Source organism: Oppia nitens, unplaced genomic scaffold (genome assembly GCF_028296485.1).
Source record: "Oppia nitens isolate AA-2021 unplaced genomic scaffold, nextdenovo-longstitch-racon4-pilon3 scaffold27_pilon_pilon_pilon, whole genome shotgun sequence".
Lineage (NCBI taxonomy): Eukaryota > Metazoa > Arthropoda > Arachnida > Sarcoptiformes > Oppiidae > Oppia > Oppia nitens.
The window spans coordinates 459,353-474,825 of record NW_026533207.1 but is presented as its reverse complement, the minus strand read 5'-3'; the positions used below and the strand labels follow the sequence as shown (position 1 = coordinate 474,825).

Genomic DNA, 15,473 nt, shown 5'->3' with positions numbered 1-15,473 from the left:
GTTTGACTCTCTTAAATATTTTTTTGAAAAAAGTTACATCCGCTATAATCACATTTCAATTAAATTGAATGATCTATTGATATGTGTTGTCGTAAACAATGATTTGTTGTAAAACTTTTCAAACACTCGTTAACTGAACAATGAAATCGTTTTACATTTAAATGTATTAATTGATGTCTAATTAAATTAGATTTTTGTGTAAATGTTTTATCGCAATAATCGACACCACATTTGAATGGTTTGTATTTTAAATGTATTGTTTTTTCGTGAACTCTTAAACAATATTTACGAGTAAAACTGTTATTACAATAATTACATTTAAATCGATTCATAAAATGAATACTAGATTTATGTTTATTTAGATTAGTTTTTGATGCAAAAATTTTGTTACAATCATTAAAATCACATTTAAATTTGACATTTAAATGCTTTTGTAGTTTGTGTTGATTTAAATATGATTTTGTTGTAAATTTTTTATCGCAATATTCGACATCACATTTGATTGTTTTAATCGGTAAATGAATTAATTTATGTGTCAATAAAACGTATTTATTTCTACTAATGTATCGACATTTAGGCCAAAAGCACGTGAATCTCGTGTTATTGTTGTTATCCACACGTGTGTTGTTGTTGTTGTCATAACAGTCACTATAATCAGTGATTTTCATAGAAATGCAATCATTTGTTGTGATATTCATTGCATTCAAGCCATCAATCGTTTCACACAAAACAACACTATTTTGTTACAAAATATTTGTTTGTTTATCAATAATACTATTGTGTAATGATTTTAATACACTTAATCTATTTAACATATAATTAATATTTGAAATTTTATTAATTATTAACTCCATATTAATTATTATTATTATTATTAAAATTTTTTAATTAACAGCGACTGCTGATAACAACAACAATAATAATAATCATAAATAAAATATTTTCAGTCAAACAAAGCAATACTTATTTATTTTGGCGCTTATATTGTGTTTCATAGATATATATAAATAAAATCTATACATATATATACATACATATAAATATATGTACTGTAAGTTTAAGCCACGCCTTCAAAATAGTATTAAACATTATAAACATTTATTTTTTTCACAATTAGTTTATATTTGTAAATTTTTTTAATTGTAATAAAATTTTATTCAGTTATTTTTATAACTGCTACATTTACTAATATTTATATTTATTTATATTATTATAATTTACAATCGAGACAAACTTTTTTGACATCTATTGAATCATTTATTTCCAAACATTTACTATAATTTGTTTACTATATTAAGCATTTGTTTATCAAGTTTTAGTGTATTATTTTTAAAAAACAGTATTTTATTTATTATTATAATTTTTTATTTTAATAAATTAATAATTATTACCGTAATAATCGCGCGACACATTAAAATTAATTTTTTAAGCGTTACAAACATATACAGTATATATACAAACATTTCCAAATTATATAATAGTATTGATTATTATTATTATTATCAAAAATACTAATCACTATCATCACTGATATTAATAATAATAATATTATCTTTATAATCATAAGTGGCATCATTACTATTACTACTACTACTACTGTTACTACTAATGGTATATAAATTATTATCATCATCACTATCAAATCTATTATAATAACTGTTAATATAAGCATCAATACTACTATTACTACTACTACTACTACTACTATCATCAATATTATTAGCAATAGTTTTAGTATAAACTTTATTTAAATATTTTCCACATTTATAAATACGTTTTGCATTACGTACTGAATCCCCATATTTTAAATACAAATGTCTAGCTTTAGTACCCAAACGTAAGTGTTTGAAAATAAATGATTTAGTTATAGTAGTGTATCGGTCGGACTGGATATAGACATCCATCAGATGAGTTAACCGTCCAATAGATCGGATTGACTTCTCAGTGATGGCCGCGTTGTCACAGTGTATGGACTGTAGTCGCGGTAGATTCAGATGAATGTCCTGAAAAAATTGTTCACCAATTATATCCCAGTCGTGTAACCCGAGTGTTAAATGTGTTAAACCGTGCAATCGGTTTAGGGAATCGCTGGTCAGTGATAATTCTTCCAAGTCTTCATTGTCGTCAACATTATCGCACATCCATTCCAGCGATAATCGCTGCAATTGTTTAGACATATGTTTGTTAATAGAGACAAATATGGCCTTAATTTTCAATATATTTCCAAAATTTGATTTATAATCCAGTGATCGAAGTTGTCGACAGTTGCGGCCAATTGTCGAAAATAAATCCCCACTAAAGTCGATCGCAAAATCGATCGGCAAATCAAACTTAAGTTGTCTTAATCGCGGCATTTGTCGAAAACCGGCCGATAATGGCTTCAGATCAACAGCCCATACTTCGTCGTCGTCATCATTAACGACTAAGTCATCAAATTCTATGGTCAATGATATCAATTGGTGGCCAAAATAATCGGCAAAATTAGCGAACAACGGTAGCGATGTGTCGTAAAATAATATGTTCAACGATTGTAACGATTCCGGCAATAAATAGCACATATTATTGCCGAAAAATATATCGTCCAATTGGACATTACTTTCAGTAATGAAATGATTTTTATAAATGATATCCAATGTCTTCAGGTTAGGCATAGCGTCGACCACTTCGTAAAACAATTGTTTATTGAAATCATGATTATTGCCGACAAACTTGAATGTCAACAACTGTTGGCCGAAACGCCAGAAAAACCGTTCAAACGTACGGTCGATGACCGACCAGAGGCCGTCGTAATCATGTTTTATAGAGATGTGTCGCAATCGGTGACAGTATTTGATCAATAAATCAATGAAACGGCTCATCATATGGACAGCACCGGGAAGTGTTGAACTAATAATAAAATCATAATTTATGTCATAATTATTATAACAAACAAACAAATAAATTAAAAATCTTACCCAACATTTATGGTAACTGCGGTAATGTTCCGACACTTGCGGACCAACACATGAAACAATTTGATTGTCTGATAATAGTCACTCATTGAGTCCAAAGACATTTTATTCAATAGTTTTTTACTAAATACTAGATGTGTTTGTGTATTGAATATCAATGCCAACCACTGCTTGGACACCGATTGTAGTCTTAGTCTGTCATCGATTGGCAGATATTGAAGCAATAGTTGACACAAATCATCGCCGAAGCGATCAAACGAGTCCTTCGCCATTGTTGTGGTCATTATCTTCTTCAGTGATCTTCAATGAGTCTTCAGTGACCTTCAAATAGTATTTGATTAAACTAAAAAAATATACAAAAAAAACTTTATAATTAAAATAATATAAATATAATTATATATAATATTATATTATTTAATAAAATAAGTAATTAAAACATAAACAATAAATAAATAAATATTTACAACAATAGGCTAAATGTATAACTTATACAAACAATTAATCAATTAATTAATTAAATTTACTTTTTTATTGTTATTACTATTATATTATTGTATTGTATAATAAATACTGTTTACAAATAAATAAATAAATAAATAAATAATTGTATTATTATTAGTAGTACTAAACAAACAGTAATAATACAAATGTGTATTACATTTACACATAACTGTAAATATATTTTATTTGTTGACGCAATACATGCATTGCAAACACTATTTATTATTAATATTATTAAATACAGTGTAAAGTAATACATATAGACATTAATAACGTTTTTGTTAACAATTCAAACAATTTCATTGACTTATCTCTAATTCAATAAGTTTTTTATATCAAATACGAGATGTGTTTGTGTATTGAATATCAATGCCAACCACTGTTTGGACACCGATTCCAGTCTTAGTTTGTCATCGATTGGCAGATATTGAAGCAATAGTTCCGCCAAATCATCGCCGAAGCGATCATCAAACGAGCCGTTCATTGCTGTTCATGTCTTCGCTGTCATCTGTCTTCACATTTGATCTTAACTTTCAATAATCTTCTTGTAATTATTAAAACTCTTTCAATAAATTCAATAAAAAAAACAATAACATAACTACTAATACTTACATTGATTTACAAATCAATTATGATTTTTACTAATAATTATCACGAATTCCTGAAAGGAATACGTATATGCATTCTAAAAGTCTGTCCGTCTGTCCGTCTGTCTGTCCCACGAGGACATAGGATCGAATCCAGGCTCCGCTACAAAATTTTTTTTGATTTTTTTTGGTTTTTTTCTTTTTTAAGTTAAGGAGATCGTATGGGAATGCTTTTGAAGCATTCTCAACTGTTTTTTTTTATTTTTTTAAAATTTTTTCCTTTTTAAGTTAAGGAATTCGTGTGGAAATGCTTTTAAAGCATTCTCAACTGGTTTTTTTTGTATTCAACAAACATATCATAAATTTTTATGCAATCAATCAATAAATACAAACTAATTGACTATAAATTTATTGAATTTCTTTTTAAATTGATGGCAAAATCGGTCAAACAAACAGTGGAGACCATAGTTTAACAGCTGAACGCTATTCATAGGCATTAGATATAAGTGTTTCAATCGGTAACAGTATTTAATCAATGATTCAAAATATTTTTTTTACAAAAATATATCGGACTTATAATAACTTGTTGTAATGTTTAAACAGTTTTATAAAAATCAATTCAAAATCAATTTCATTGACTTATCTCTATTGTTCATTGAATCCAATGAAAAACTATTCAATAGTTTTCTATCAAATACGAGATTTGTTTGTATATTGAATATCAATGATTGACACTATTTGGACACTGATTGATAAACATAAAAAAACATTATTACAAACAACAAATCAATTAACAATTACCGGTAATTAGAAAAACTATATTTACAATTGTATATAAATATTAACTAAAAACAGTTATTTAAATAATACAGTAGTACTTATAAATTATGTGTAATTCAATGTTTTTTAATAATTTATAATACTGTAGAAAGTCAAGTAACGGTAAAACGGCAAAATCTATAATTTTATATTTAAAAAAAATAATAATAAAATTATTATACAAGCAATTTTTATTATATATATATATACTGGATAAATAAAATAAAAATTTTAATAATAATAAAAAATTAAAGAATTCAAATTAATAGTGATTGTGATTATGCATTGATATTACAGTACCGGTAATTAGTATTTTTTAAACAAATAATATTTTTGTTAACATTTAGCCAATTCATCAAACGAGTCCTTCGCCATTGTTGTGGTCATTGTCTTCTTCAGTGATCTTCAATGAGTCTTCAGTGAGTCTTTGATTTTGTTGACAGAAAATCTAAACTAAAAAAATATACAAAAAACTTATTAGTAATTAAAATCATATAAATATAATTATATATAATATTATATTATTTAATAAAATAAGTAATTAAAACATAAAAAAAATAAATAAATATTTACAACAATAGTCTAAATGTATAACTTATACAAACAATTAGTCAATCAATCAATTAATTTATTTAATTTACGTTTTTATTGTTATTACTATTATATTATTGTATTGTAAACAAACAAATAAATAAATAAATAAATAAATAATTGTATTATTATTAGTAGTACTAAACAAACAGTAATAATACAAATATGTATTACATTTACAAATAACTGTAAATATTTTTTTATTTGTTGACGCAATACATGCATTGCAAACACTATTTATTATTAATATTAAATACAATGTAAAATAATATACGGTATTAAAATTTTTTTACAAAATCCTGAGACGACAACAATGTATAATAATAAATGTTAATTTTAAAGTCCTATTCATTAACTAAGTTATCATATTTACAATTAGAGTCTAAGCTTTACAGTCATTGTAAGCATTAAATATGATAACTTAGTTAATGAATAGGACTTCTATTACATTGTTGTCGTCTCAGGATTTTGTAAAAAAATTTTATAGACATTAATAACGTTTTTGTTAAATAATACATACATTAATACAGTATTGAAACTATTCTAGTGTTGTTAAATTCCCACACTATGTGTATTCCCTTTAAACAATTAATAGTGGAATTAATTTAGTTTATTAAATTAATATTATTATTACAGGGTTTTTTCATTGATTTTGTAGTTTTATATAATAATTTTGTAGTTTTGCAACAATAGTTTGTAGTTTATAACATGAAATTGTAGTTTTGCAACAATAGTTTGGATTTTTATAGCAATAGATTGAAGCTAACTGTAAGCAATATATTAATTGTATTCGAATTTTAGATTCAATGCAAACAATAATTGTATTTTTTGATATAACGTGAACTTCAATCTATTGCTATAAAAATCCAAACTATTGTTGCAAAACTACAATTTCATGTTATAAACTACAAACTATTGTTGTAAAACTACAAAATTATTATATAAAACTACAAAATCAATGAAAAAACCCTGTATTATCATAATATATATATATATTTAATCCCTATTAGTTGTAATTAACTTTTAAAAAATTATTATTAAATATTTATTTGTTAGTTAAAAAAAACTGCTAATTGATAGTAAATATATTAATGGAAACTTTCCCTTAAAAAGTTTTATAATTAATATAATATTGTGTTCCCATGTGTTGTATATGTAATGCAATGTTTTATTATTATTATTATTATTATTAAAGTTATTGTCAGTTAATATTTATTTACATTTTTAATAGTAATTAAAGTTTTGTAATTAAGTGTTAATATAATAAGTTTATATATGTATTGATTGATTGATTGAAAATATTGTTTGTTTGATTTGAATACAATTATTATTGTTGTTATTATTATTACAATAACACACAAAATCATTTACAAACAAACAAAAAATTAGTACAATTTATTATACGATTGTTTCATAATATAATAAATAGTATAAAAGCAATCGTATAATAAAATGTATTAATTTTTTGTTTGTTTGTAAATGATTTTGTGATTATTGTTATATTAATTGATTGTAAAACAAATTTAATTATAATATATTGACTGAAAAAAACAAAAACAAAATATCAAAAATAATTAAATCAATTAATTGTTAACAATATATTCATTGAATTGAATCAATGTATATGTAATGCAATGTTTTTAATTTAACTGTCAGTTAATATTTATTTTAATATTTCTAATAATATTTTATAGTTTTCTAATTAAGTGTTAATATAATATAAGTTTATATAAATTTGTTTATATATTGATTGATTGATTTGAATACAATTATTATTATTATGTCAATTGATTGTAAAAAATCAAATATAAGTATTTTAGTAGTAGTTTTGTTGTTATATAATGTTGTTAACAATTAATTGATTTAATTATTTTTGATATTTTGTTTTTGTTTTTTTTCAGTCAATATATTATTCATTGATTTGAATCAAAACTTTTAAAATTATCAAAAAATCAAGAGATTATTTGAAGTGAACTAAACAAAAGTGAAGATCACTGAAGATAATGACCACAACAACAACAGTAATGACAGTGAAGAAGGACTCGTTTGATCGCTTCGGCGATGATTTGTGTCAACTATTGCTTCAATATCTGCTAATTGAAGACAAAGTAAGACTGGAATCGGTGTCCAAACAGTGGTCGACATTGATATTCAATACACAAAATTATCTCATATTTGATGTCAAACTATTGGAAACATTGTCTGTGAACTTAACAGATAATAAACAGACTATTGATTTGTTTGAATTGTTGGTCAAAAAGTGTCCAAACATTACAACAGTTATTATAAAAGATATCTCATATTCTGTTAATTATTTTGAATTATTAATGAAATACTGTTCACAATTGAAACACATATGTCTTAACTATAGTAATCCAATTGATTGGCAAAGTTATCGCAAATCATTTGATTGTTTTTGTAACCGATTTGGCCAACAATTGCTGACATTCAAGTTTGACGAAATATATACCCCAACTAATAGACAATTGTTTGAAAACTTGTCAAACTTGAAGACATTGGACGTCAATCACATCGAAAGCACTGAACAATTGTTTAATAAATGTCTGAATTGTTTGCCAAACTTGACTACTATTGATATCAGGACTAACGGAAGGATAAGTCTAGGATTTGATGTTATATTAGCCGTCAATAAGTTATTACCGAAAACAATTCAATCACTGACAGTAAGATTGGACAACAGGTTTATTAAATTATTTTTACAAATTAAGTTTACTAATATTTACGGCCAACAAATCAGATCATTGAATCTATTGGCTGAAGATCTTGAAGATTATCGCAATTTGACGATATTGTCGGCCGGTTTGTCACAAATGCAACAATTGAAACAACTGGTCATTAGTTTGCCCGTAGGTTTTGGTACCGTTCATACCATTCGACTGTTGACAACAATTGGCCGCCGGTGTCGACAACTGAAAAAGTTTGGTATTTCAATAAACAAGTTAATAGATAACTCAGTCGACATATTTGCCGCAATCAATGAACATATGTCACCACAATTGAGACGATTAACAGTGAATTGTTATCCCGTTGATGAACAGTCAGTACTGACCAGCAGTTCGTTAAAACGATTGCATCGATTGACACATTTAACACTTCGTGTATACAGTCGGCAGATAATCGGTGACTGTTTTTTCAATAATATTCACCGCAATCTTCCGCGACTACAGTATATTAGATGTGATTGTGTGTCTATTACTGAGGTGTCGATTACCGCTTTAGGACAGTTAGCACACCTCAGGGATGTCTATCTCCTGTTCGATGCAAACAAACGTATGACAACAAGTGATGTATTTATTTCCAATCAATTACTAATTGGTAGTCATATTAAACACTTGTATATTGAGTATTGTTCATCAAATGAGTCAAAACGTTTTATTTATGGCAAATATTTTAATTATGATAATCTTAATGTTAATTAACGGATACATTAGTAGTTGTAGTGATGAGTACTGATGGACAGTGATATAAATTTACTAATGATTTAGATTTTTGTCGCTAATATTAACAATAATACTATTTGTTTAAATGCTATTTAAATAATATCAATGCTTAATCATAATAACTATTATAAAAACAATGTTCAATAATTAATTGATTACCGGTAACTAATATTATATTTATTATTTTATTTTATTATTATTAAAATTTGTAATTTTTATTTTACTTACCCGGTTTATAATTTCATAATAAAGTCATTATAATTTTAAAAATAATTTAATAGCTTTGATATTTTTGATTTTTTAAACTACCGTAATTTATCCAAAATATTTACACTATTATTTATATTGTAAATTTTTTTAATTGTAATAATAAAATTTATCAAATTACCCAGTACAGTTAGTAATTTGATATTTAATTTGCGATCGAAATAAACTATTTTTATGACAACAAGTGAATCATTAATTTTCAATTAGTTTACTAATTGGTAGTAATATATTAAGCAATTATTTATTAAATATAAAATAGTATACAATAATGAATGAATATTTTGTTTAATATAATTTTTATTTAAAAAAAATTGTAATATTTATAATTTTATTACATTAATAATAATAAATTAAACATATTATGTTACAAATAACTATCTATTATTATCAAACAATATTATTCACTTATTATTATTATAATTATTAATATAATAGTTAATTATCACTTAAGGAACAGTTGGATAGGATATGGTCTAACAAATTGATTGATACTATTGTATAACATAAACAATAAGATTATAATCATTACTAAACATCATTGCTATCAATACAATACATTTATACGGACTTTAATCGCTATCACTAGCTATAAGACTACCAATAAAACTATTACTACTAATTTGGTTATCATTATCAACATATTTACCGCATTTAAACACCTGTTGTATACCATCTATTGAATCCTTGTAAACCAAAAACAAGTGTTTAACTTTTGTGTCGATCAGTAAATGCCGTCTAATATTAGCTTCACTTGTCTTCTCAATGTATCCATAGGTCGGAAGATAGACATCCCTGAGGTGTGCCAACTGTCCCATAGCGGCGATCGACTCATCAGTGATGGACATTCTGTCGCATTTGATATACTGTAGTCGCGGAAGATTGCGATGAATATCACGAAAAAACTGGTCACCAATTATACTCGAGACGTTTGACCGAAGTATCAAATGTGTCAATGCGTGCAATCGGTTTAGCGAACCGCTGGTCAGTAATAAGTCGTTGTCATAAACGGCCGAACAATCCACTGATAATCGTCTCAATTGTCGAGACATATGTTCATCGATTGCGTCAAACATTGGATTAATTATAGAAATATTTGAATAATATGATCGACATTCATAGTGTAAAGATTTAAGTTGGCGACAATTGCGGCCAATTGTCGTAAATAAATCGCCGATAAATTCTAGGCTAAAATTGATCGGCAAATCAAACATGAGTTGTCTTAATCGCGGCATTTGTCGAAAACCGGTCGATAATGGCTTGAGATTAACGGCCCATTCCTTGTCCTCATCGACAACAGACTCGTCTATTAGTAGAGTCAATGATATCAATTGGTGGCCATAAATATCGGCAAAATTTGCGAACAACGGCAACGATGTGTCGTCAAGTTTTATGTTCAATGATTGCAACGATTTCGGTAACGAATAAAACTTATTATTATCTCTGAAAATATCATTCAATTGGACAGAACTTTTTCTGCCGGAACCGAAGAGTCTTCCCCTGTAAATGATATCCAATGTCTTCAGGTTAGTCACACCGTTGACCACATCGTAAAACAATTGTTTATTAAATCTAAGATTATTGCCGTCAAACTTGAATGTCAACAATTGTCGGCCAAATTTTGTGAATAAACTCTCAAACATACTGTCGAAGTCCGACCAGAGGCCTCTGTAATGAAGTTCAATAGAGATGTGTAGCAATTGGTGACAGTATTTGATCAATAAATTCATTATTTGATTCATTATATGGACAGAACCGGGAAATTTTATACTATAAAAAAAATAATCATAATTTGTGTCAAATTATTATTAGTTTTAAAAAACAAAAAAAAAGTTCAAAACTCTTTACCTAACATTTATGTTAACTGCGGTAATGTTCGGACATTTTGATACAATCACTTCAAACCATTTAATTATCGTCTCATAATAGTTGAGATCAATTGAGTTCAAAGACATATTATTTAGCTTTTTACCAAATATGAGATCAGTTTGTGTCGTGAATATCAATGCCAACCACTGTTTGGACACCGATTGCAGTATAAGTCTGTCTTTTATCGGCAGATATTGAAGCAATAGTTCCGCCAAATCATCGCCGAAGCGATCAAACGAGTCCTTCTTCGCTGTTGTTGTTGTTGTGGTCATTGTCTTCTTCAGTGATCTTCAATATATTAGTTTATTATTATGTCTTCAAATAGTCTTGTTTTTGTTGACTAAAAAAATATTATGAAATATAAAACTTTAAAATTAAAATCATATAAATAATTAAACAAAAATATCATATTATTTACTAAAAAAAATAAGTAATTAAAAAATATAAATATTATTTACACAATAGTCTAAATGTATGACTTATAACAAACAATTAACTAATCAATTAATTAATTAATTTTATTATTATTATTATTGTATAATAAATACTGTTTACAAACAAATAACAAAAAATATGTAACACGTAATGCATATGTAATGCAATGCATATGTAATGCAATGTATATGTAATGCAATGTATATGTAATGCAATGCATATGTAATGCAATGTATATGTAATGCAATGTTTTTAATAATAACTAGTAACTTTAGATATATGTGACTAAAATTTGGTTTTTATTCAATGAAATATTTGCTTAAAAATATAAAAATATGTGATTATATTTGCTTAAAATAGTAAAAAATGTGCTTATAATTGCTTTGAAAAGTCAAAATATGTGATTATAAAGATTAATAAATTTATTAAAAATTATATATTAATTAAGTAATTTTGTGTTACAATTTATGATAAATTAATATTTAATATTTTTATTATTTAAACTTAAAAAACGCATAAATTAAAAATATTTAGCTTTTAAAATGTTTGTATTAATTTAAATTAATACAAATAACCTTTTCACTCCTATTGTCTTTTAGTAAACATTAGAAAATAACAAAACATATTATTATTTTTTTGATTTGTTTACAAAAATTAACAAATAAAGTTGCATTGATAAAAAAATACTATTTTTAAAAAATTGAACAAATAATATATACAAAAATACATAAGAAAAATGTAATTCAACTATTATTTTACAGTTATATGCGAAATATGTGATAATATTTGATAATATGTGACTACCTTTCAAAATATGTTGTTATATGTGTTTATGTGACTAAAACTTTTGCTATAATTATTGGTTTTCAATCAATCGTTTATATATCTAATTATTTTGTTAATATCTTTAATCACTAAAAATATAAGTTATATGTGAAATAAATGCTCTAATAATAACTTATAATTAACTGTCAGTTAATATTTATTTTAATATTTCTAATAATATTTTATAGTTTTGTAATTAAATGTTAATATAATAAGTTTTTTAAATAAATTTGTTTATGTATTGATTGATTGATTTGAATACAATTATTATTAATATTTTTAATATTATAACAATTAATTGTAAAAAATCAAATGTAAGTATTTAGTAGTATATTGTTTGTTATAATATTGTTAACAATTGATTGATTTTACTTAACCGGTTTATGATTTATAATAAAGTCATTATAATTTTTAATAGCAATTAGAAAATTTTTATTTTTAGACAACAAAAAAAATAATTTATCCATAATTTATTTTTTTACAATTAGTTTATTTTTGTAAATTTTTAATTGTAATAAAATTTATCAATTATAATTATACTATTTATAATATTATATAAATAACTAATAGATGACATATCAATAGTAGTGTGTATTTGAATCAACAAATAATACTGTATTATAAACTTTATAATAATTATTGTTATTAGATAATATATTATTAACAGTGAAATAGTAAATAATAATTTGTTGATAATAATAATAATAATAATAATAAATATTTACATATATATTATAGTATGTTATAAATGGTATAATTAGTATTATTGCTAATATAATAGTTGATATATAGTGTATATTATATATATTTTTGTTTTTCACTAAAATTTTTTATATTAATTATATTCAATTAAATAAGTTTATTATTGTGTATTCAAATTGTTTTTGTCATTATTGAGTATTTAATATAAAAAAATATATTTTAATCTTAATTAGTGTAATAACCGTCCGTATGCGTATATATGCCCCCCCTATGGTATCCGGGGCTATATGTAAAACTATAGGGCAAGATTTGAGTTACACCCCCCCCCTACCAAAAGATTGATTTAATAGATTCACAAATAGCCCCACAATATTGAAATTATTTTTTAAATGTATGTAATTACCACTCCCCCACATATGCCAACTATTGACAGGTTTAAATAATGACCGGTCTTACATATTACCCCATCCCCCAAATGTTTCCTACCCCACGACTTCACATATAGCCCTAGTAGAGGGGGGAAGGGGTATATGTAAGTTACAGTCCAATACTAAAAGTTGATTTTTATTTCTTATAAAAACCTGTTAGTGGGGGGAGGGGAGGGGCGGACATAGGGTAATATATTTTCCATAAATTAACCGATTTGGCCGACCATTTGATAACCAATACTCAATTAACAAGTGCTTAATATTACTATCGATTAGTAATTGATTGGATATTATTGATATGATTTCAGTTGTCATCAGTTTGTTTGGATCGCACAGTAGATAGATATCCGTCAGGTGTGCCAACTGTCCCATAGCTAGGATCGACTCATCAGTAATAGACGATTCAAAGCATCTGATATACTGTAGTCGCGGTAGATTACGGTGAATGTCGCGGAAAAACTGGTCACCAATTATACGCCAATAACCAACGCGAAGTGTCAAATGTGTTAATCGATGAAATCGTTTCAACGAATCGCTGGTTATCACTACTAACTCTTCGTCATAATTGGACTTTTCGTAATAACTTTTGGGCCAACAATTCAGTGATAATCGTCTCAATTTCGGTGACATATGTTCAGCGATTGTCACAAATATTTGCCTAATTAAGTCAATCGTCAACTCTTTTGATGAATAGCTAAACTCTATAAGTTGTCGACATCGGCGGCCAATTGTAGTCAACAGTTGAACAGTTTGATCAGTGCAATCGGTATCTAAATTATTGGGTAAACTAATGGCCAGTTGTTTCAATTGTGGCATTTGTGACAAACAGTCTGTTAGTGTCTTGAATTTGTTTTCATTTTCAAATTCATCGACTAATAGATTCAATGATTTGATTTGTTGGCCACAATTAGCTAATATGATATCCAAACGTGTTTTACTGTTTACAGGGATATCCACAGTCTTTAAGTTTATCAAACTATCGATACTTTTATAAAATAAATGTTGATATGTTTCCATACATTTTACTTCAAACTTAAATGTAAGCAATTGTTGGCCAAATCGACGACAAAAACAATCAAATGATTTGCTATAACTGTGCCAATCGTGTGAATTAAGACATACGTGACTAATGGATAGGTGTTTCAATTGAGGACAATATTTCATTAATAAATCAAAATAATTAATTAAATAACGGATTGAACTTATATTGACTGTTGTAATGTTTGGACACTTTTTGATTAACAATACAAACAAATTAATTGTCTGTTTTTCATCAATCAATGTGTTATTAAAAAAACTCTCCAATAGTTTGTCATCAAATACCAGATCGGTTTGTCCATTGAATATCAATGACTGCCACTGTTTGGACACCGATTGTAGTCTTAGTTTGTCATCAGTTGGCAGATATTGAAGAAATATTTGACACAAATTATCGCCGAAACGATCAAACGAGTCCTTCGACTGTGTCATCACTGGTGTTGTTGTTGTTGTGGTAATTGTTTTTTTTCAAATGATTTTCACACTTCAAAATAGTTTCTGGATTTCTTAAAACATCTTAAAAAGTTAAATAAAGTAATAAATCATTAGTTAAAAATCAATGACAACATAACTAACAAAATACTTACATTTGATTTTTACAAATCAATTAACACAAAACTACTGTATTATATCATATATATAGTGATTGACATTACTTTTATTTAGACGGGAATGAATCAAATGGGAATCAATTCAATAATAATAATAATAATAATGTAATAAATTATTATAACTTATACTTACTTATTATATAACTTGTAATTAATATACTTATAATTTACTTATTATTATTGCATTGTTTGTTAGTGTTTCCTATACCGGGATTAAACAATAGAGAGGATATGGGGGAAAAAATGGGACGCATTTAATACATATAAAGCTATGACCAGTCAATCAATAGTTACAACTAAATCATTTATTTCCAATCATTTACTTAATCTTAATGTTAATTATCGGATACAGTAGTTATGAGTACTGAATCAGTACTACTGATGGACAGTG

The 15,473-nt window shown here is 25.9% G+C and overlaps 3 protein-coding genes across 3 annotated transcripts; 1 reads left to right on the top strand and 2 right to left on the bottom strand.

Annotated features, from left to right (window-relative positions):
- Nucleotides 1-285: 285 nt before the first annotated feature.
- On the bottom strand, nucleotides 286-3,237 carry LOC128954385 (uncharacterized). Its single transcript, XM_054299961.1, has 3 exons — nucleotides 2,955-3,237; nucleotides 1,743-2,886; nucleotides 286-297 (listed from the first exon to the last, which is right to left on the bottom strand). The coding sequence occupies exons 1-3, from the start codon at nucleotides 3,233-3,235 to the stop codon at nucleotides 286-288; spliced, it is 1,437 nt and encodes a 478-aa protein (XP_054155936.1). The 5' UTR covers nucleotides 3,236-3,237.
- Nucleotides 3,238-7,452: 4,215 nt separating this feature from the next.
- Nucleotides 7,453-8,911, top strand: LOC128954384 (uncharacterized). Its single transcript, XM_054299959.1, has 3 exons — nucleotides 7,453-7,649; nucleotides 7,821-8,150; nucleotides 8,208-8,911. Exons 1-3 carry the CDS (start codon nucleotides 7,453-7,455, stop codon nucleotides 8,887-8,889), a joined length of 1,209 nt encoding a protein of 402 aa, XP_054155934.1. The 3' UTR covers nucleotides 8,890-8,911.
- Nucleotides 8,912-9,744: 833 nt separating this feature from the next.
- Nucleotides 9,745-11,354, bottom strand: LOC128954399 (uncharacterized). The gene is made up of 2 exons (XM_054299975.1): nucleotides 11,023-11,354; nucleotides 9,745-10,944 (listed from the first exon to the last, which is right to left on the bottom strand). Exons 1-2 carry the CDS (start codon nucleotides 11,313-11,315, stop codon nucleotides 9,747-9,749), a joined length of 1,491 nt encoding a protein of 496 aa, XP_054155950.1. The 5' UTR covers nucleotides 11,316-11,354; the 3' UTR covers nucleotides 9,745-9,746.
- Between the last annotated feature and the right edge of the window lie 4,119 nt (nucleotides 11,355-15,473).